The sequence below is a fragment of the Clinocottus analis genome, unplaced genomic scaffold, assembly GCF_023055335.1.
Source record: "Clinocottus analis isolate CAN_PGR_092001 unplaced genomic scaffold, fCliAna1.0.p SCAF_11, whole genome shotgun sequence".
In the NCBI taxonomy this organism is placed as follows: Eukaryota; Metazoa; Chordata; class Actinopteri; order Perciformes; family Cottidae; genus Clinocottus; species Clinocottus analis.
Window position 1 is genome coordinate 5,481,342 of NW_027175832.1, and position 23,713 is coordinate 5,505,054.

At 40.5% G+C, this 23,713-nt stretch overlaps 1 protein-coding gene across 1 annotated transcript in view; it reads right to left on the minus strand.

Moving 5' to 3' along the window:
- The window catches only part of LOC137782002 (metabotropic glycine receptor-like), a 50,131-nt gene that overhangs the window by 20,533 nt on the left and 5,885 nt on the right, over nt 1–23,713 (minus strand). Inside the window, exons 2-5 of the mRNA XM_068571061.1 lie at nt 23,201–23,306; nt 8,287–8,389; nt 4,164–4,375; nt 2,605–2,673 (exon numbers count right to left, since the gene is read on the minus strand). Coding sequence (XP_068427162.1) covers nt 2,605–2,673; nt 4,164–4,375; nt 8,287–8,389; nt 23,201–23,306 — 490 coding nt within the window. The remainder of the gene's footprint in view (nt 1–2,604; nt 2,674–4,163; nt 4,376–8,286; nt 8,390–23,200; nt 23,307–23,713) is intronic.

Sequence of the window (23,713 nt, forward strand, 5' to 3'; positions counted from 1 at the left end):
AAATATTTATTAGAACTACTTTTTGAGTACGTAGAAATGAATATCACAACCGATTTGATAATTGAACAAAACTACCTTTGTTTTTCCTCCGCTTCTGCGAAAGCAACGTGACACTTGAATGAGGTAATTGCAACTGTGAGGACAAAATCAAATAATGGAGCAGACACAAAGTAATAAATGTGTAAAGAACAGATTAACAGAGCAAATGTTGCCAACCCTTCAGGGTGCAACAATTCACCAAACACTTATGTTAACCTGCGGTTAGGATTAGCATCCTGCCTGGCAGTTTCATCTCTTTGCCTCCTGAGTAAACATCCAACCTTCCAGCTCTCTGGTATCGCATACATGAAAGAAAAAAAAACAATAAATCACCTTCACAAACACGAGGTAAAAGTAGGCCACGTTGTTTCTTACACCCACATACCAATGCAGGAATGCAAATCACTGCACAAATGCACAAGCACAGGGAAATGTGAAGATTTAAAGCCACTCTATCCTTCCCATAAACACACACACACACACACACACACACAAACCCGCACCCACACGCACACACAAACATGCGCAGACACAAACACACCCTTTCTGCAGTGCTACCCATGTGGACTACTAAGTCACGGGGGATTGCACAATAAAAAAGCCACATTTATACATCGCCCAGAAAAGAAGGTGGCCCTCCTGGTTTGCCTCCAACCTCCCGTGCCTCTCCGCCATCAATTAATCAGCAGATGTATTTTTAAAACAAGTTGTGCTAGAACTTGATGGACTGTTAAAAAATGCAACGAGCACCAGAGCGGAGCAGCTGCGCCGAGCTCCGCTGAGGAGGCTGGTTGTGGCTGCAACAAAGAAACAAGAGCAGCAACAAACGGTGAGACCGCGGGCGAGGAGACAGACACAAAGGTGCGACGGTGAGAGAACATGCACTGGGGTAATGAAAGGAAAACATAGGGGAAGGGTGGACAAGGGAAAGGTAGCGACAGGCAGGCACGGTGCTCACAAATGAACAGATGAATGGGGATGAAGAGACTCTTGATAGTGGCCAAGTGTGTGTGTGAACATCAGAGAGTGGCAGGATATTTTTGGAAGGGCTTTTTTTTTGGTACTTGAGGTATCCCTGGGGTGAATGGAATGGAGCAGAGGATGGATGAATGCAAAATTGAATTAAAACTTTCAGCATCACAGATATGGCCAATACTGAAACTCCCCAAAAGCTGCAAAGAAAGACACACGTTGATATGAATAGGCAGGGCCTCGAGACGCATATGTTGCAACCCCCGTAAGTGGCCACAGTATAGACAGTTATTCAAATTATTAATAACTTTCAGAAATAGTGTGTGCAATTGTTTTCACCTTTTCTTCCCCTCCCCCTCAAACACACACACATAAAACCATTCAGTCCATATTTGTTCTTGTTTAGCCGTTAAAAACAAAACTGTATTAACGGGGCAGTCCAGCAGCAATCTAACCGCACCAGGATATTTCATTTATTAAACGCATAAGTGTGCTAGTATGTATGCTATACAACAATGTGATGAGCTATAGAAAAGGTAAAAGAAAAAGAAAAAGAGAGAAACTGAATATAGCGCAGTGTAATTGCGTTCATCGTTATTGTGGCCAACCAGGATCGTGTGGAAGGCTGACGTCGTCATTCACAACCGTTCACACATCCCTGCACGATTGTGTGCTTTAAAAACAGACGCTCCAATTACACTTTAATAACAGATGTGGTTCTTATATTTGTTTTTCATCTTCTCTTGTAACTTTACACCGTGTGTATCGGTAAACACCGATCCCCAAGTCAAACCTCCTTGGATGTGCAAATATACTTGGCAATAAACCAATAAACCATTTCTGATTCTGATATTGCCCGAGCTAGAAATATACGCCGAGTGTGGTCACCAAAGGACAAACCTAGACTACTTGCAGCTCTTGATCTGCTAAAGCAAAAACTATCCGGCTTTCTATTTAAATGCAAATATATTTCTTCGGGTAACACTTGAGTTATTTTAGAAAAAGGACAAACATCTTTATCCGAGGAGTCAGCCAAGCGCTCTGAAGCTTTTTCTTCTCAACAGATTCGTTTTCCTTCTTAAACATGGCTAGCATCCAGCCATCAGGCCTCGTGTTTGAGGAGCAGTGGCTCACTGTTGGCATTCTGTGCAAGTATTTGAAGGGGGCGAATTCCCCGGTCGCGTCTGATCTCCCTGTTACATGGCGCTCGGGTTTCTTCCATCTGTTTCCCTGCTAAAGATGGGCTTCTGACGCGGCGCTCCAGGTGCACTGTGGGCTGTGTACACAAGTGCAAATACACACCTATCAGATGCACGCTGGCACCTACCTGGACCTGTTTACGCATTCAGGCAACAAGAAGGCTGGCAAAGGCAAACGCACACAAAGACCCGCTCGTACTGATCATGCACCCCAACTCTTTGTTTTCTTTTTTTTCCAGACAATGATCAGAAACACAGTAACAGCATTTTGCTGCAGCTGAAGAAGTAGGAGACAAAGTCCACTGCCCTATTTACATACCAATGTATTCTATTGTGAGCAGGATTTTTTTTCTTGTTAATAAAAGTTATGTAACAGATCAGGACACTGACTTACTGGGAAGTAGAGCAGTAAAGACCCAAACAAGATGGCTTCCAGTAGAACCAGACCAGATGTGCGGATGTTCTGTTGACGGGGAAAGAGACACAAAAAGACACAAAAGATCAATGAATCCATCACTGACAGCGAAAATGCGATGTATTGTGTGTTGAGGGAGTTTGACAAATGATGATCTGTCATTAGATTGGTGCCAATCCTCAGGTTTGTGGATTGGCACCAAGTCAAATAATGCATCAATTCCTGTTGCTGTAAGTCATTTATTGCTGTTGGTTGAGGAGTTGTAGCTCTAGCTTCTTTGCCTTTACAGGCAGATGCACATGCATAATGTGCGTACAACATTAGCAAGTACATATACTTGCTAATGTTTTGCCATCCTCTGAAACAAGAATATAAGTGACGATAGCACCTTTTCTGGGTTGGATTTAATTACCCACATTACCTCTTCGAGGACTTTCAGTGTTTTTTCATGTAAATTCAAAGGGCTCCGGGGATATTTATTGTGAACTGAAGAAACGGAGGAGATTTTGAGGCAACACCACACATCTCTATAAATAGCACACCGGGAAAGATTCAACTGAACTTTGCCTGAGGAGGTGGTGCGGTTGCAATATTTCTACACTGTGAGGATCTCATATTCATTTAACTTTAATCTATGAAAAGTCTATTCCGAGCAAAAGATTATTGCTCTGGGATTACGGCTAACTGGAATGCATGGAAGCTCCTGCTGTTTGCTGTTTTAATCAACCTCAAAATCAGTCCTTGAATTCATCATTTACGTCTTTATATGCAATACCCCAAAAGTCCCCAAATTCCCCTGAAATAAGGAAAAGTAATCCCACATTAGTGTTCTGTTGTGTGCAGAGGGTTTGTGTGCAGGACACCATACAACGTTGTACCGGGAGGAGGAGATCAACAGACAGCCAGTCTCAACTAAGCCAGGTTTATTTACATTTCAAATGTTGGCATAGGCTACAGTATAATTATTTATTTCTTTATTTCTAGGCACATTATTTATCGGCTATCACTGTAATGTATTTAATGGTAATATTACAAAAAATCCTCTTCCTCCTCTCATCTCTTCCTCCCTGTGCACATTGGCCCTATTTGCGCCCAGGTAGAACAGCCAATGTGGCTATTTACACCGAGGTGTATAGCATGTCTAGACAAGCACCCAGGTGTCCGTAGTCAACAATACTATTGGCACCTGACCTGAGCAAACATTGCTTACTGTTGTTGTACTATATAGTAGTATATTTTTCTCAAACTTAAAAAAAAAAGTACCTAAACCTACCCAAGCGACTAAAAACTAAAACTAATAAAAATGTCTCTCTGTTAAGGTACGGTCACATTCATTTTTCAAAAAGGTTAAATAGCTCAAATGTCAGGAATGGATGAGAAATCTGCTGTCTGGTGATGTCATATTGTACTGGCAGGGAACAATAACCTTTACATGTTCGATCACAGCAGATACTATAAGTGCAGTTACACTTCCACACCCACAACATTTGATCTGCATCCCACACCTTTCCACATTGACCTCTTTATCCCCGACTCACCTTCTTCCTCCTGAAATGGTAGACCACCACCATGCCGGCCAGGTCCAGCACCATGCACAGACCCTGGAAGGAGGCCACCGCGAGCCGCAGGGCGCCGTCCTCCTGCACCAGACAGGGCGTGTCATCCCGGCAGTAGGGGCAGCCCTCGCGGCACGGCAGGCACTTACTGGACACGTCGGAGGACTCGTCTCTGTTAAAACCCTGCAACTTACCTGAGGACACGAGAGCACTTTAGTTTACGATCAGAACACCAAATGTTGTCGTTTATTTTGATTACTTTCTGGTACTTTTCTGGTTCTCTTCTCACTGATGAAAGCTTCTGAAAATGTATCTAATCGCAATTTAGAACACGGGTCTTACTGTAGTTTTTTCAAGGATTATCAATTAAGTTAATTTGGTTTAGCTGCCACACACTGACTTCTCATTAAATGCTCAGTTAATCAATTTGAAGGATTCAAAATCATCAATCCAATGAATCACAAAGCCGCGGGGGTGATAATTACAAGAATGCAGCCTTTAATTAGGCAGATGAGGGAATAATGAAGGAGAGGACGACACCGCTCCCTTCACCGCTTCGGTCCGCATAATTGTTGTTATACCAGCATGCGGCACACTTGGATGTGGTTTGTCATATCTGTCTCGAGATTACTTTTTCAAACATCTCATTTGTGAGTGTTCACATCAGCATGGATGGGTTCTGTTAAGTGCCTTTGAAACCCAAATTTAATCAATTACAAGTAAAGAAAGGAGAGACGATGTCAAAAATCTAATCTTTTCAATCTTTGGTCCAAATCCCACATTTTCAACCGCACACACACACACACACACACACGCACACACACACGCGCGCGTGATGCAGCTCCTCTTGAAATACGATGTTTGAAGTCCCAGAGCTCATTGACTATGCAAACACTGCTTAAGTTGCTTCAGTAGAGCTTGATTGCAACGTGCAAAAAGTACTCTGGTGATGATTAAACTAATTAAGTGGGAATCGACTGGGCATTTATGGACCTAATAAAGATCATCAATCATGCAGTCACAGATTTATGAAATCACACAAAGTGGCTTTGTTTTTCCAGTTAGTCTGTTTTAGGGTTTGGAAAAGAAGGGAAGGGCCGTCTTTTGCCTTTTGGTTGTAAATCCCATCTTCTCTGTGCAGGTGGTGTAACACAGTCACCTCCCAGCAAGAGGAACCCGGGTTCGATCCCCGATCCCTGGACGATCCTTCTGTGTTGTCTCCCCGTGGCAGCGCGGGTTCTCTGGTTTCCTCTCATGGCTCTGGGACATGCGTCTTAGCTTAATGGACTCTAAATTGCCCGTAGGTGTGAACATGAGCGTGAACAGTTGCCTGTCTCTATATGTGCCCTGTGATAAACTGGTGACCTCGCCAGGTGAGCCCTGTCTCCCCCCGATGTCCGCTGGAATCTCATCCAGCACCCGGCGACCCTAAATAGGATAAACAATTTGGATAATAGAATATAATCGTCTCTGGTGTTCACAATGTGCGTTTCATTGGTCTGACGTAATGTTGCTGCCCACCGAAGCCTATTAGTTCATAATGAACCCAAAATATCTTGACATTTTTGTATTTGTATACGCCGACATCTGGGCTATCTGTTTGATTGTTGGACGGGTAAAACACGTTCTGCTTCCAGTGGGCAACCAGTCTGTTCTTTTATTTGACTTTTGAGGGTCAAATCATTGTCATGAATAATGGAGGGAGGATAGAAGGAAAGAAGAATGGCCAGGTGAGGCCACACCTCTCCGTTTGGGGGCAGTGGTCAACATGAAACGTGTGTTTTGTACCTTAAACTAAATAAAGAACCAAAGTAGAGCAGAAACAACAACAACAAATCATTATTTCAGTAAGGAAAACCTGCTACTTAGCTCAGAGTGCACAGTTAGCTATTAGCTTCAGGTCAAGGAGTGAATACTGGACGGTGGTGAAACGCTTTGCACAGAACTTGGTGAGGAAGAAACGTCAGTGAGACCGTCTTCATCTTCTGTAGTGGGATGTATTTCACAGTGAAACAGAATATAAGAGCAATGTACAATTCCAAGAGGGATTTAGATAAAATATTTTGCATTTGATTGGATCGTTAAAAAAGTGGGCGGGCTTATAATGTAGATGATCTGTAGAGCTGGAGCTCCGCCTTCTTCTCTGATGTTGTGCATTGAGGGGTGCATGGCTGGTATACCACTGCTTGAAATTGGTCCGTTCTGGTTTACTTAGGCAACTTTTCATATTATGTTTTACAGAAAGAAAATATCAGTGGATTCTGATATAAAAATATGGAGAAATCGTTCTTGCATAAACTGAGGATGTATTCCAAAAGAGTTGAAAAGAACTTGATTTCATGAATTGTGCAAACATTTGTCAGTTTGACGTGTGTTTGTTATCTTATGTAAATTTGATTTTAAGCTGTACAGCTTCTATGTCTAGACACAGATCTATCCTTCTGTCGATCTGATAGAAGATCACCAGCAAAAGTGTCATTGTGGCATTCTAATGAAATGTCATGTTTCATGAGGTTCTACTACACATTGCAGAATAATTCATCCTTTTCGGAGGCTGTTTTTCTCTCTCCATCCTTTCTCCCCTTTGATATCTGTCCTATTGGCCTGTTGCTAGGGAACAATACAAATCTATTTCCAGTCTCTGGGAGTTTTTTGGGATGGAATAACAGACAGGTTTCAAAGGAAAATCAGGGTCGCAAAGTACTGCGACCCAATCTGAGCTGCAGTAATTTTGCATGACTGGGTTTGCATTGGGTTTGTGAGATGACAGACTGAAGAGACTCATCACGCTGCATTACAATAAAGCTCCAGCTTTGCATATCCTCCCCCTCGGAGTGTTGTATTGTTGGAGTCAGGGGATGAAAACCACAGCAGTCGCTTGATTATCTCGCTCATCAGGGCCAAGCTTTCTGCTCGAGGACACTGCAACGCTTTCAGTCAAGGTGTCAGAATACAGGCATTCAAAACCAAAGCGGGAGCATTGATGGTAAAGTTAAGGGTATACTTTAAAATCACAAGAGTGAGAGGAGAAGCATCAGAGGAGAACAGGTGCAAAACCAAGTTGTGTTCAGATTTTTGGATTTTTAGCCTGTATTCATTGTGTCTGTCACATCTGAATACAATAATAAGCAATACTATAAATATGCAATAGATAGATTAGGACAGCCAATTCATTGACCATCAGCTGAACCCCTCCCTCCAAAACACGATTCTTATGTTTAGCAAAACATAAGAATCGTGTTTCTCCAAAGCAACTCCGTCTGAACAAGTCGTGGCATTGGTCGTTCGTCCTCATGGAATCCTTATATTTTGTGAAAGATGCCGTATTAAATTAAATCAACAAAGTGCACGAACCCCAAATAATATTTTACGTACGTTTTCAGGAATAAAATAAAACTATAATACTCTGGATGAATAGCTTTACCCACAGAAACATAAACACTATTGATGCTTCATGTTCAGCTGGAATCATTTTGAATTTCGTTTCTGTGTTAGCTTTAAGCTACCTTTTGCTAGCCAGCTACAGCTGACGACGTCTGATGCTGATATTTGTCATTTCAGCTGACAAAATCCACAGTTGTTGACTTTTGTTACTTCTGGGTAAAATCAAAGGGAAATAGTAAATCTGCCATTATGAGCCGCATGAGAACGGACCCTTGACAGGCCAACAGTGACTAAGTTGAGCGAACAGTCAATTAAAGTGTGACTCATACTTTATTCAGGTTATTTTCCTTCAACATTCGTTCTCTGTCAACAGTTTGCAGCCACCTTGTACTCCAACAGGTCTGTGATTCAGAAGCCACCAGTGGCTCCCACTAGAACCAGAATAGAAACATAGTAGGCATTTCCACAATAAGAACAGTCAAATCCTTTTGACTGAAGCTTGAGGTTTTATAACCTCACAGGCCCCAGGATACCCATTCAAAGACAAAAGAAGAATTTCAAACAAAATGTGTCGCTGTCAGCTGGAAAAAAAACAGAAGATGTTTTTCTTTTCTTTTTTTTATAAATCCTAAAAGCTTGCTTTTGAAGAATTTAAAGTTATAATCTGACAGCACAGTGCAATATGTTGTTTTTTTATATCACAGAGGGATTTTTAACCTACTTTTAAACCCATTGAGCACCACTCGGCTGGGATGGTAGAATCCTCTCCTGCACTGGCACTTGTACTTGTCCAACACAAATCCATGGCCGGCGATGGGAATGCACTAGGGGAAAAAAGACAGGTGGATTGTGGTTGTAAATATAATATCACAGGAGTTAGTTGCATCGGTGCAAAAGTGAGAAGCTGAAGAGGAAATTACGTGAAAGTGAACCAACAGGATGGAGGAGGGTGGACGGGTGAAAAAGCCAATGAAGCTTTATTTAGCTAGTGAGAGGAAAGTGATGACATTCTTTTTAGTATTCAGGACATACAGAAGCAGAATGGATCAGTATCAAACACAACAACAATAAACTCTGTCTTTTACATTTGAATAAGTCTATTACAACATGTAATACGTTATTGTTTATCATAGTAAATTTAATATTTGAGGAAGTCACATTAGGCTCTGGGGAATGCTTCATTTTTTTATGAAATTGTATAGGCCAAAAACGAGAAAATAGTCTAATCAATTACAATAGCTAGTTGCAGCCCTAAAGTTATAAAAGCAGACAATTATATCATCAAAAAATGAAAGCGTGAGTTCTAAGTAATAGTTTCTGCAAAGAGATAAACACACATCCATTCATATTTTTAGTATTTCTTGCTCCAAAGTATGCCTTAAAATGCTTCTTGAATGAAATTTGCATTTGCAGTAAATATTGTGAAGCTATGGATGATACACAGGACCCAGAGGTGATTTTAGAACGGTTCACAAATAAAGAATGCTGGTACATTCATAATGTTAAGAGACATGGTCTCCAGGGTTTTACAATCTTCTTTCACTGAAATGAATTGCAATGATAAGCAGGGTCTCAGTGCTGTAGTTAAAACAGACATTACAAACAGACGAAAGTACAGTCCCATGTGTTTTCACTTCCAGATGATGATTAAGCTCCTCGGCAGGCCCCTGCAGTGGTCCCACTTAATGAACTTGTTTCAATCATGTTATTGAGTCTCGTTTACATGCTCCTCTGCAGCGTGAAGCAGAAGACGCTCCAGTTATAAACATGCATGCTGTCAGGGGAAATCACAGGGATTTGCCAAGTAACAGGAAAACTAATTAATATCTAAATTAAGAATTAAGGGTTGTTTTTTTTTTTTTCAGGATTTAAGCGCGTCTGCATAGTTCCAGTTTGCACCGATAACTGCAAGAGCTACATGAGCTTACTCACCATCTGGAGCAAAAACACTCTCACACACAGGCACCATGTGGATCGTGCACACTCATGTGAATGCACACGTCCCTGTACTTAAATAAAGCTGCAATAAATTTGACATGAATGTTCATAAATAGTGCATTGCTTTGCATGCGTTCAATACAAACAATATATCTTTTAAGGGGACAGCTGCTGGAGAACCGCAGGACTACATTTATACTTCATGTATTTGTCGCTTGTCTTTATATGTTTTTGATTTTACTAATAAGAGTCCATGCTTTCTTGAGTGTTCGATGACCAAATCGATACTGTTCTCATGTGTGCGCGCTAAGTACGGAGTTACATGTACAGACAGCCATGAGGCAATTAGCTTAACGTTGCATGAAGACTATAGGCAGGCGAAACTAACAGCTAGCAAAGCTATCTTCAAAGATTAAAATTAGGCCTGGCAACGCCTGCAAAGCTCAGAAACTAACACGTTTTCGTATTAAAACTTTATCTGTGAATGTATGAATCGCGACAAACACACATTGCTGCATTAGAAGTGTATTTTTGCACTTTTATTCTTAAGCTAAACTCACTTATTTCAGCCTCCTGCTATGCTAATGTTGCACTGACGCAGTATCATCACAATGGGTTGAACAGAAAAGCATCCTTAACGTGAACATTTTAAAGTGTACACAACTTTAAAATGTTAAATTGTTTTATGTTGATGAACAACAATTTAGCGCATTCACCATGTATTTCTTTTTTCAAGTTAGCTTTACTTTAAAGCTAAAGCTTCTTGCTAAACTTTGACACAGATGAGCTTTTTCAAAGCTGACAAACAGCCACAAATCTCTAAACTGGGACGAAGCAGCAGCAGTCTGGATAAGCTGCTCGGGCCCACATGTCTGAACTCAACTGGAAATGGTTGACAGAATAAACACAATGTAAATCGCACCAGTAAAATCCAGCATGCCGGATCTTTCTGATGAATGTTTCCACTTTTTGAGAGAGACCTTTGCACCTTCCATGCAAGACCATGCATTCTGATTATGTTTTCCATTCACTTACAGCCAGTGTGATGCTCGTGTTATTTCTGAACAGTTTGTTTATAAGAAAGTTCGTTGCACCATAATCAGACACAAAACAAGAGTCTACATATTTGAGAGAATTTGGAAGCAGGGTTTTGAAATATTTGTTGCATTTCCCTGATTGTAATACAGCATCGTAGGCTTCCTGGAGACAGTTACAGCAGAACTCTTTCCATCTCTATTTACTGCGTTTCAGCATTATTTTAATGCCAGTGACTTTTAGCTGCACAGCGAAAAATTGTGTAAAATAAACCTTACTTAAAACCATAATCATCATTTTAACATGCTGATGTGTATCGTGTTTGGCTTTTTTTTTAGAGCACTAAACACAATAGAGGAAAGGTCAGGACTCATCATCTGAGGACCACGAATGGAAATCAAACTGATGCTTCCAGTTTTTTGACCGCAGTAAAAAAACACAGTTTTTAGAAGGCTAAACACAGAGCTAAAATTATTTTGTGAATTTTGGAAAGGATCACATCTTATAATAAATAAACGCAACTGCAGAAAAACAGAATTTACAAAACGAGTAGACATGAAAAAAAGAAGAAGCTGCACAGCATTCAAATGTTAATTTTGAATTGGTTTGTCAACGTTATAAATTAAGCTTTGAACTAATTGGTAAAGAAAAGTGTCCTCTGCATGAACGTCTTTGCTGGATGTCATCACTTCCACTGTAATTTCGTGGACATTTCCCCATTTGGATGTTTGTCCAATAACTGTGAGGAGTTTCTCTTCTTGGGCTGACAGATCAGAGGGCGCATGTCCTACTTGTTACCTTATTCTTGCTCTGTGTTCCTTATTTTCACACATTTCTTTTTTTCTTTTTTTTACCTGAGCAACAGTATTAGAGGACACAACAAGCATCACCTTTCAGCCGCGGCCTTTTCTTTTTTTTTTGTGCCTTTTCAGCTTTGCACCTTGGCCACTATTGTCTCAATCGTTTTGATAAAGACTTCTCTCGCTACCCTAGACATGAATAGAAATTAGTCATGAATAGAAATGAACGAGCAAAGTCCAAATTGCCACAGTGAGTGCATACACCCACACAACGCTAGGTCTTTACCTCTTCATAGCCGGGTTGATCAATGCCTCTCTCCTGCGGGTAGGTTAGTCATATTTGGTGGTTCTTAAGTACAATGTGCATACAAAACAATAATTAGAACCCAGCAAACATTTTAAAAAAAACAAGTGGAAAAAGCTACAGCTCATCTACTGCTGGAGCAAATCTGTGTGTTTATTTGTATGTATTATCTCTCGGGAGATAAGCAAACCTGTTAAGTCTAAAACACACAGAAAAGGGGGATTTATTTGATCTAGAGCCTGCTCATTCTTCCTTTTATTCAAACAAGAAAGAATAAAGGTCTTTGCCAGGACGTTTCTACCTCTCTGAGTGATGGAGCAGGTGGCGAGCCGAGGACAGATAGATAGATAGATGGACAGATAGACAGATGGATAGATAGATAGATAGATAGATAGATAGATAGATAGATAGACAGATAGATAGATAGATGGACAGATAGACAGATGGATAGATAGATAGATAGATAGATAGATAGATAGATAGATAGATAGATAGATAGATAGGTAGATAGATAGGTAGATAGATAGATAGATAGATAGATAGATAGATAGATAGATAGATAGATAGATAGATAGATAGATAGATAGATAGAGAGAGAGAGAGATAGATAGATAGATAGATAGAGCGAGCGCGCACACATAGAACATGCATACATAAAATGCACAAATACCGAATGGCAAACTGAAATCCACGACCAACCACACACACTCACGCTGAAGCAGACACAAACATACACCACCAGCAATTGTTATGAACTTATTTTCTGCTTACTCCAAAGGAAGTGGATACTCATTAAGATAAGACATACCCAGGGACAGGGAGTTGGGCAAGGATGAAATATGATGCTTATTTTAGACTCCTATTGGGCTCCGTGCATCCAAATCGTTGCAATTATTAAACCTATCTGCATTATCACAGCAGAAGCTGTTTTGGTCCCCGAGTGCATTTTAAAGTGCAGCAAATCAGTCGAGAGGAACTGCACAAGACTTCAAAATCCCCACTAATGTCAACCTTGTATGAGACAAGATTATTTCCAATCTATCTACAATACTTGAGTTGATCTTTCAGGACTCATTCAGGTACAGATCCCACGAGTATAGTGCAGGAAACATGCATGTCACACAGGAGACTCCATTTATACCCATAACCTGCCTCACTAGCACACCGCTCCATATGTTGTCTATCACCACGAGTGCTGCTTTTTCCAGCAAATTACACATAATCATGGAGTAACACACACACACAGACACACACACACACACACATCTAAAGGCAGGGGGTTTAGCTGTGGCACGGCCGGCCTCACTTTTCCTCAGCCACCATGAAAGGGCTATGAAACGGTCGTTTGACGTGTCTCAGTTTGATGGATCACCTTCATCAGACCGCAGGCTGAAAGTGAAAACGTATTTTATAATTGCGCTTTACTTTGGATGCAGTGGGAGCTTCTAATTCCACTTTTTTCTCACGCTTGGCTGACAGGGTTCAAGGTTGCGTTGCCAATCACAGAAAGTGCAAAAGACTTATTTCTTTAAGATGCACAGCCTGAGAAGAGAATGTTTTATAACAGCCAAGACCTGATCCTTTATTTCCTCAAAACATGTTTTATCAACGGCATTTAATTTTTCAGACTTAAGTCATTTTTCCCATGGTGCCAAAGATGGATATTGATTAACCAGTCATGTACAACATTACCTTGACTGTGAGGTTTTTATTTGTTTTAATCTGATAATTGCACGGGATGAATGTGCTGGTATTCATATGTTGATGTGCTTGTAGATTTGACTGTATAACAGTAATACAGTTAGTGTAAAAGACCATCTAATGGTGTTTTATGTCAGTGATAGTCTTAAAAACATATAACAAGGCCCTCTGCAATGCCAGAGCAGCCGGTTACTCATCAATAATAGAGAACAATAAAAACAACCCCAGGTTTCTCCTCAGCAGTGCAGCCAGGCTGACTGGTGAACCGAGTACTCCTATAGACCTCAGTAGTAAAATCTAGTAGAGAATTTCTCAACTTTCTCAATTTCTCAACCTTCTACCTGTCTCTTTGACACCATCCTGACGAGGCTGCTTAAAGGAGTCTTTCCTTTAATTAGCACCTCTCCGCTGGATATTATCAATGGCTGTAACAGAACATGCACGACAGTCTTTCAAAGCCGTAAGCCTCTTCTCAAGAAGCCCACTCTTGACTTAGAAGTGTTGGTTATTGCGGGTCTCTAACCTCCCCTTCCTCCCTGAGATCCTTGTTTGACAGAGTAATAATAATTATAATGCTTATTTTGAGGGGGAAGAAACCCCAGCATACATTAATAATGGGGTTGATGACGGTGGGTTTATGATCTTATGATGTTTAGCTAACTCTATGCATACAGAAATACACACACACACAGATGCCCTACTTTTAAAAAATGAGCGCAAAGACGCGACAATACAAATTGTCAAAAAATTGTCTTTTTTTTCATCTAGTTAGCTTAATATTGCGTTTGTTAGTCAATTTCTGTTTTGAAAGGGTCACAACGATCAAAGAAATATGCAAATTTAAGCTACGCTTTTTGAATCGCAATTGAATGTGGAAAGTGATTAAGAGATGTGAAATGAAGAATCGAGGCAAAATTTGCTTTCATACATTTGCACAGCAAAAACAGTCTCTTGGCTGCATTGCATTGTGGGCTTATACGGCTGCGCTCAATTTTTGCTTTTGGACTTCATGTGTAAAAGATGAATGTTGAAGAGTTGCTCTTCATTTCCAAAGAACAAACTAATGCCTAAATTATACCGGATATGTTTCAATTGTAATACAATTCAAGTTAATTGTGGCTCAGTTGGAAATATCTCCACTGTCTCCAGGATTAATTAATTACAATTAGCCCCATCTGTTTGAAAGAGATAGTCTATTAGAACGACGTTCCCCTTGAAAAAGTCTGTGAATCCAACTCTGCAACAGAACAAGCCTATAAATCCCAGCGAGCGTTTGCTAATCTGTCAAAGAAGTACAAACCTCAGGTTTTAGCAGAGCTCACAGCACAACATATCATAACAATATCTCATGATACCATTACGCAGAGTGTAAAACATACATCACATGATACTGATGCGTGAAACCCGAAAATGAATTATCTGTAACTTTTACATTGAGGGCCCCTCATGTACGGACTGCAGTCAGTTTCGGGTTTCTCGGCGTACAATTTGATAAAAAGCTGTGAACATGACACCGAGATGGTAGAGGGAGAGGAAGGAAAAGAAAGAGAGGGAGGGAGAGAAAGAGAGCACTCTGCATCCCTCCGAGATCTATAAATACACTAAAAAGCATTAAACCCTAAAAGCATTACAATCACCCTGTCCCCTGGGTCTGGGATCTGCCCGCTGCTGTTTCACAAGGCTACCAACCACTCCAACAGTGGATGTCTGAGAAGAGGAGACTTTGGACTTAAGCCTGTCTGGTTTTTCCTCCATCAATTTAAGAGGCAAATACAGCGAAATCGAGCCGCTTATTGATTCGTGGCTTGTCGCGGTTACAGTGCTGTGACTGGAGATAGAGTCACCGTGCTGCTGTTGGTCTCCCTTGCATTCCTCGAGGACATGAGCTCAGAGAATACAGGCGATGGGGTTGCAAACCCAGAAATTCGCGGCTTTGCTCTGAAAAGGAATATTTTTCAGACTGTCACTTCTGATTGGCTGCGGAGCCACAGGAAATATAACAGCAGGGAAAGGCGAGTCTCACTTGGAATTTTAAGACTCATGAGATGAACCCTCAGTTTCCACCACACAGACATCTGGGTGGCTGGTCCCCAGTTTTCGACGTGGACTCGATTGGGAAGCCTCATTCAATTAAGATCCAACTGCCGTCGCCGACTTGACGAGCTCTTACACTCCTGGCCGTGGCAGACGCTGAGCTGCAGGCAACAGATTAGAGAGTGACGACTGTCTCTCTCTGCTGTCACTCCTCATGCCTCCCTCCCTCTCTCATCCTTCTGCTCTCCTTCCTCACTTCATGCTACAGTGCATGCGTCTTCAGCCTAATTAAAGACCAAAGAAGAAAAATGCCGGATTTGACAGAAAAAAAAGTGGCACTGGCTACCTACAGCTTTGTTAAAAAGAAAAATATGAATATTGTTTAATCTATGTGATGTATGTATTATTATATTGTACTTTTAAAAGTAAACTGTGGTCATTAAAGGGCCACTTCTGCATTTTTTTCCTGCAACTGTAAGATCTAAGTTTAAGAAAGAGTTCAGCAACAGAAGTCATAATATCTTATGTTGTGGTTCATGTGAAGAAGAAAAAAATCCAAAACTTAATTAAAAGACCGACTGGAGCACCAGTTTTAATAGAGAATGAGCCACTTGCAAAAACGCCACATATTTAGGAAGCCTTTTCAGAGATGAGTGTTCTCTGAGCCATCTGGAAGTCCAAGCAATATAAAAGAACATTCATCGCTCCATCTATCATGTTTAACAGCAGTCTAGACTGGAAACAACATATATATATATATATATATATATATATATATATATATATATATATATATATATATATATATATATATATATATATATATATATATATATATATATATGGAGCTTTATGATTCTACAAGATCCCAGCCTTGGAATTATGCAAAGCAAATCAAAAGCAAGAACATCACAGAAATAAGACAGGGGTTATTGTGATGGCTGCATGGGCTTTGTACTCGGAAAGGAGGAAGATTGCATTCCACTATTTGCACTGGACTCCAGGCAAAGAGAAACTGGAAGATCATAAATAATCTGGTGCAGAACTGTTGCAATATGTTGCCAGGGATAGGAATCAATAGAAGTGGCTTTATGTCCAAAAATGCTACACTTTTAATTCAACCTTCCTTGCCATCTTTATTGTATCTAACTTAATGTCCCTTGCTTGTAACCTGGAAAATATGAGACTCCAATTTCTTTTTCCCAGTGCAGAGTGGTTATGCCAATGAAACATAAACTAATTTTGATGTGCTAAATTGGTGGGTGTGAAAAAGGATCCATATAATTCCATATATGCCTCTCTGGTTGTTTTCGCTTTGTTCTCATTGATATTCATGCAGCAGCAGAGCACTGTCAAGTTCTTTACAGGCTAGTAATGCAATTCATAATACAATTGTATGACACATGAACATACTACTGTCAAATATAAGGGATGTTTAGGTCTGTAAACTTTGAGTTATTCACAAACCCTAAGAAAGCCGAGACATTTGCCTGCAATATTTTTTTAACACATTTTCACGTTCAGTGCACCTGTATTGAAAAGAACTGACTATCATAGAAAGTGAAACTATATGTGGTCTTGAATTATTGATGGATGTGATTTTCATCTTTTAATAAAGATGCAGCAATACATTCCTCGTGGTAAATATTGCTACTCAGCTTTCATCTGGACCGTGTGGTCAGTGTGTCTAACATCCAACATCTTCATGGACAGTAAGAAGAAATAAGCAATGACCCAGAATTAGCACATAGACCTTTTGTTGGATACCAGACACCTTAAAGTGGCATCCGCGTTTTGCAAAATATAGTGAAAATAAACCCAAAGCAATAGGTTTGAATAGATTTGTTACTGTATGTTAATTCACAAGGTGAATTTGTGGTGGTTTTCTATGTGTTTTCCCTGCAGCCCCCAGAAGAGAAATGTTGTTTTGAATATGTCTACATGACTAAAGCTCGCTTCATGAATTTGAGAGTTTATTTACCTACGTTTGACCCTTTTTGTTGAATGCAGCTTGAATATTAACACTCATGGTCTCTTTGATGATGAGAAATGAAAATACTTACACACACACATGCATTGCCAATTGGTATACATATGTAGAAAGTGTTGCAGCACTTCAACACAGCTTTAGCTGTAGAGCTTCACACTCCCCAAAGAGAGACGGAGAGCCTCTGGCAGAACAAAACAGAAAGAGGAGAGTGAAACAGGAAAAGACAGAGCAGAACTGGTTATTTTATGTCTCTTCAGCTCCTCAAGTCACCTTTTTTTTTTTTTTAACCTGCTAGAGATAAGGCAGGTTAAAAAAAACAGGTCTTGCGAGTGTCTGCTTTCCTGACAAATACAGAATGACATATCGAAGAAGACAACCCAAAATCCAGCATATTCCTTAACCTAACCCTCCATTACTGCTAACATTCTGCACAGGCTTTTGCTGTCTTATTCAGTTGGATATCCGTCTCCTTACATGCAGTATTTATACTGACTTTTGAAGCTTAAATCCTCTTCTTTCTCCGCAATGTGCCAGAGACGATAAGGATTGCAAAAAGACACACATTAAGGCAGAGACAAATATTTAATTTATGTCCCTTTTTTCACCCCATACAGCCTGAGACTGCAGAGCCTGGTTTCTTGCAGTGGGGCAGAGCAGGGCCACATATGTCCAGGTAATTAAATTTTTAGAATAGAGGGACTAACATAACTGTCAACAGTAGCGGAGCTAAAGCTGGAAATAACGGCTGCTTTTGCGTTGTCAGATTGTGCAAAAGGTTTTTACTGCAGCCTTTAAAGCGGTACAAGAAGGTGAAGAATAATTCTCAATTATAATTTGGGCATGATCATGATTTAATGTGTTGGACTGGCAAAGGAAGAGCCGGACATGTAGACAGATGGATGGATAATTTCTAGCTTGTCTTTCTGCCCTCCTCAGAGGAGTTAATTAGCTTCAAGGAAATGGAGACGCAGCGAGAGCAGTGAGGGCAATGGAGAAGGCAAAATTGTTACGCAAAAGAGTGAAAGACAGATGAGGAGGGAGTGATGACCAAAGATAGAGAGATATTTGAGAGAGTGTGAATAGCCATGGATGCAGACAGTGTGGTGAAGCTGGAGAGGAGGAAACGTAGCTGATTGAGGAGAGAAAGCGAGAGGAGAGACAGAGAGGGTAACCCTCCTTGGCTGTCACAGCAGTTTAAACTCATTAGCAGAGCTCTGCTTTTGAAGCCCTTTATCTCCAGCAGCACGTTTCAGAGGATGAGCGGAGAAAACACACGCACACACACACACACACACACACACACACACACACACACACACACACACACACACACACACACACACACACACACACACACAGATGCTTACTTACATTTAAAAAGCACAAACAAAGAAAAAATAAAACATATAAACCTACTCAGATGCATCCGGTCACAAATCACCCACACTAATCATTCTCATTCTCGCAGTACTTGTCTAATTATATAAGCATTGGCTCCTTATGTAAGCTGCTTCCTCTACGACTAACTATCCATAATACATGAAGTCTTGTATTTGGTTCATGGTGACACATCTTACCTTCCTCCACAGCCTTCCTGTATCTGGGCAGACCGAAAAAAAGGCCAAGAAGACGTGGAAGAAGAAGAAGAAGAAGAAGAAGAAGAAGAAGAAGAAGAAGACGAAGAAGAAGAAGAAGAAGAAGAAGAAGAAGAAGAAGAAGAAGAAGAAGAAGAAGAAGAAGAAGAAGAAGAAGAAGCTAATTTGTAGCAGACTTAAACCAACATGGATAAATAAATGGTAACCACCCGTTGTTTTGACTGGGAGTCTTCACATGTTATTCCAAGATGTCTAAAAAAGCCTAAATAGCTGCTTTTGTCGAGTTATGTATCAATATGGTTTTTAGTGGGTTTTTTTAACGAGTTAAAACAGGATACAAACAGTGTTTAGATCCCTTTAAAATAGCTGAATGAATTTCGTTAGCGTTGATAACAGACGACAAGTGAAGGTGGCTTTGCAGCCACTTCATGGCACAGGTTTGTTGACACAAGTAGTTATTTGGCCGATTGGGAGATATTGTATCCGTCGAATGGATTTAGAATGTGTTCCATTTGAACTAGAAAGTTGGAATTCATGAGTTCCGAGTCGAAAATTTTAACCTGAAGTAGGATTTCCGACATAGAAAGTCTGATAAACCTCACCAACCCTGACCTGAAAATCAAACATGATTGCTCCACACGGGTAGTAATATACTGTTTATGAGAACTTCTACTTTATTTGCGTCTCACTAAATCAGTCTTACGTTTAGTACTGTCCAACTTCTAACTGCGGACATGTTTACAGTGTATTGCTCACAATGGCAGCAATGACTGGAGACATGACTGGAGCAAAGCCCTCAAGTGTTTTTAATGGATCTAATGGACCTTATATGTCAACTTGAGTGTGCCCTCTAGCCAATGCTCAAATGAATGATCAACTTACATTTGTCATGTGGTCTTAGACACGACTCCAGATGAAGATGTTTTTTTGCTTGTTAAGTTGCCTCCCAATTGATCAAAAAATGAGTGCTTTTTAATAATTGCATGTTTCAGTGCTCGTAATGATCTTCACTATCTATTAAACAACTTGGGAATGAAAATGTGTCCAAGTGAAACAAAGTTAGGTGGATAAATTGGCAGACATTACGGAACCTCATCAGGTTTCACTAAACAAAGCAGAGGACACAAAATGATTCATCATGCAGAATGAATTAAATACTTAACATAAAAGTTGTTCAGTCACAAATGAATCCATTAGGCCTACATCTTTGTAACATTGAGAACTGCAGCATTGTGGTAATACTCTGCTCCGTCACATTACTAGAGTCTGTCTCTGTATTATCTTTTTCTCTCTGAGACAGAGCCTCTGGGTGTGTTTGTTCTCAGTGGGAAAACCAATGAGCCTCACACTGACTTTCCACAGCCCATTTCCCCAAAAAATTGATTTTGCAAGATTTAGAAATGAACTGCTTTTTAATGGGGACTTTGGGACAAAAGGCATGTCTTACTTGGTCTGAGATAACAAGCAAGTAAAATGGGATGCCATTTTAGCATCCAAATCATGTTTTCCAGAAAGCTTTGACTGCACTGTTTCAAGACTTTGATTTGAACAAGAAGAAATGAGGTGAAGTCTCAAAAGTACATCAACATGTGGGTGTTGAACAACAGCAAAGAGCAATTTATTACATCAAGTAGGAAGAAATGAAAAGAGAGAATGTTGAGGGAGAAATACCAGTTTAGCTATCGTCATGCCTTGTTTTTCTTTAGATTCACTTTCTATTTGAAGATTATTTCAACTCTGCATGACATCTCCCTCTATAACTGTGCTGATTCACGCCTCTCTTTGTAGAACACAGTTTTAGTGACAGCCCGGAGATGTTACAGGAGCTGAAACACCATCAACAGATCGCCAACTCTAATGTCGTAAGCATTTTTGCTTCACTGAATCAATTTTTTCACCCATATGCTTCCAGCCATGTTAGAGTGGTGGCTCTTTGAATTATAAGGTCGGACTTTTGATTGGCCCGCCACTTTGATTCAGATTTGAGTGTCTCGATAACTATTGGATGGATTGTCATGAAATCCAGGACAGACAAGACATTCATACCAAACAACTTCCAGACATGAACATGCTAGCATCGTTATTGTGAGCATGTTCGCATGCTGGTGTTATACTTTCACACAGAGTAGAGCTGCTTAAAAAAATGACCAATTAGTCAACTAATCAGCAAAAAAAATATTATATTGTAGGATAAGATTGGTAGTATTTTTAGAAACAAATACATTTTATTGGTCAAGACTCGTCCCTTCTAACAAAACATTGAATCTTTCAAACTTTCAATTCTGCTTTTGTCTTATTTATTGCTTCCGACATTTCAAACAGACACAAGTAATGCTGCCGCTCCGCCAAATATGGTGTGTGAAGGAGAATCATCAGAGGAGACGAGTAATGACTGGTAAGCTCTGTAATGATCCTCTGAATGTCGTCTCTCATGGTGTTTCATGTTGAGGTTTAATTTTATCTCCAGAACATAAGCAGTTTAAACGTTTGCGCGGAGGAGTCGGATAAATGTATGCACATACTGTGCACAAAATTGTACATATAGTTACAACTACTATGTGTGTGTTTGTGTGTGTGTGTGTGTGTGTGTGTGTGTGTGTGTGTGTGTGTGTGTGTGTGTGTGTGTGTGCAGTAGACACCTTGGATACATCCATGAAAGTAGTCTTCAATGGACAGGTTAGTATGGCCTTGGAAACTAAAAGGCTTAGTCTGCTCACCACTGTGATTACAATGGAAGGACACAACATACACCATATGTGTGCACACACACACACACACACACACACACACACACAGACACACAAATCTGAACAGAAGATATCATCATTGAGATTTTATCAGACAGCCACCATGAGCGAGTTGCTTATGCCAACGGGACAATGCGGAGGGAACAGAGCTAGAGAATGGAGACAGACATGTTTCGTCTATAATTTCTCCCCGTGACAAACAGAGCGGTTGAGGCAAACAGACAAAGAGCATGGTCAATTATTCACCACATCTTGCAGCAATCCATTACACTGTATTTATTATACATCATATGGCCAGCGACATGCCACGCAAGCCTGAGCAGCTACTCTGCGCTGGTGGAATGAGAGAGGCGTCATGCAATACATCACACAACATTAACGCATTGGTGCTGACATGAGCGAGGCAACGAATGCGCAGCCGAGCCCATACACTGACAAAGACACACACACACAAACAGCACACAGGAGCTCTAATAGATACAAACATGATGTATGGCTGGTGCCAGTTCCACAGCGGTCACACAGGTGCAAGCGCAAGAGAAGAGACACTCTCTTACACATATTACCATCACCAACCCTCATCATCACAGACTGCAGCAATCTTTAGCCACGCTAGCATTGTGGCTCAATCAATGACATTGTCAGCCTGTCAGTCATTACGCCGCTGTTTATACATCCCCTCAATTATTTATTGGCTTGCCCTGGAATTTGTGCGAGCATTCGCGGTCCTCAGAGGATAAAGCCTATGAAATGTTGCCATAACATTTCATTCAAACATTAATGTTCCCATTTGGATGCATTGTAATAACTGTTCCACCATCAGGTCAGTTTAGAGTAGCTCAATTATTTGGTTTACGAACAAATAACAGAAAAACGGCATATTCCCATCGACCTCAACTGAATTTGTTATGTAGTGCTAATTAGCCAATGCTAGCATGCTATTAGGCTAAATGAAGATGGTTCATATCGAGCATGTTAGCATTGTAATTTTTAACATGTGAGCATACTTTCATTTGGCTAAAAGCACTGCTCTGTCTAAGTACAGCCTCACTGAGTCGCTGACATGGCTGTAGACACCTATCTCTTGAACGTTTCCTGCATTTTGGGCTATGTTGTATCTAATGTAGTTGAGTTTGGGTGAGTAAGCTGATGCTCTTAACTAGAAAGCCTGACAGTAAGTAGGCTCACTCAATGACACTATAATAAGGCGTATGATTGTGAGAGGAAATGGTGAGCAACACTCATGTGCAACAGGAAAGACTCTTGTCAAACATCCCCTGCAAGTCTTACATCTTTGATTTTACACAGCTGTCGATCCTACTTTTCACTTGATGCACATTTGAATGCTTTGATTGCAGTGTTTGATTGGATTTTTCAGGGAAAAAGGGTGTATGGTTGAACATATGGTTGAATACATTAACTTCACTTCCAGCACACCAGCATGACACAAAAGACACGCCACAATACACTGTTATTGCTGAGCAGACTCACTTCCATGCTAGTGAGATTACAGCGATGAGTCCCAGCGAACCAGCCACTGTTGGAGCACTGGTCAATGTCCACATCCTGCAGGTTCACATCCACACGAATCACACCCCTGCCAGAGAGAAAGAAGGGATGACAGAGGAAGGAAATAAGGAGAATGGGAAGGATTGATGAGTAGAGTGAAAGAAAATGGGGACAAAATCCAAAAGGAAATCCAGAAAGAAGCAGCGATTGAGAGAAGATATAATGGAATCACAAATGTGTTATGAACGAGGGAAGAGAGAAGAGGATGGAAATGATAAGGAGGCAAAATTAAATGAGGGAGAGGACCGAATTAAACAAAGTCAAAATTTGAATTACAAAATGATGAGATTGGGTAATGATAAAAACATAATAAGAAATATATACGTAAGAAGGAGACATGGGAAACGTGACAGAAAAAGAAAAAACGGGAGGGGGAAAGACAATAGTATGTGGTTAAGCAAATCAGTGTGAGGGAGAGGAGGGAGGAGGAAATGG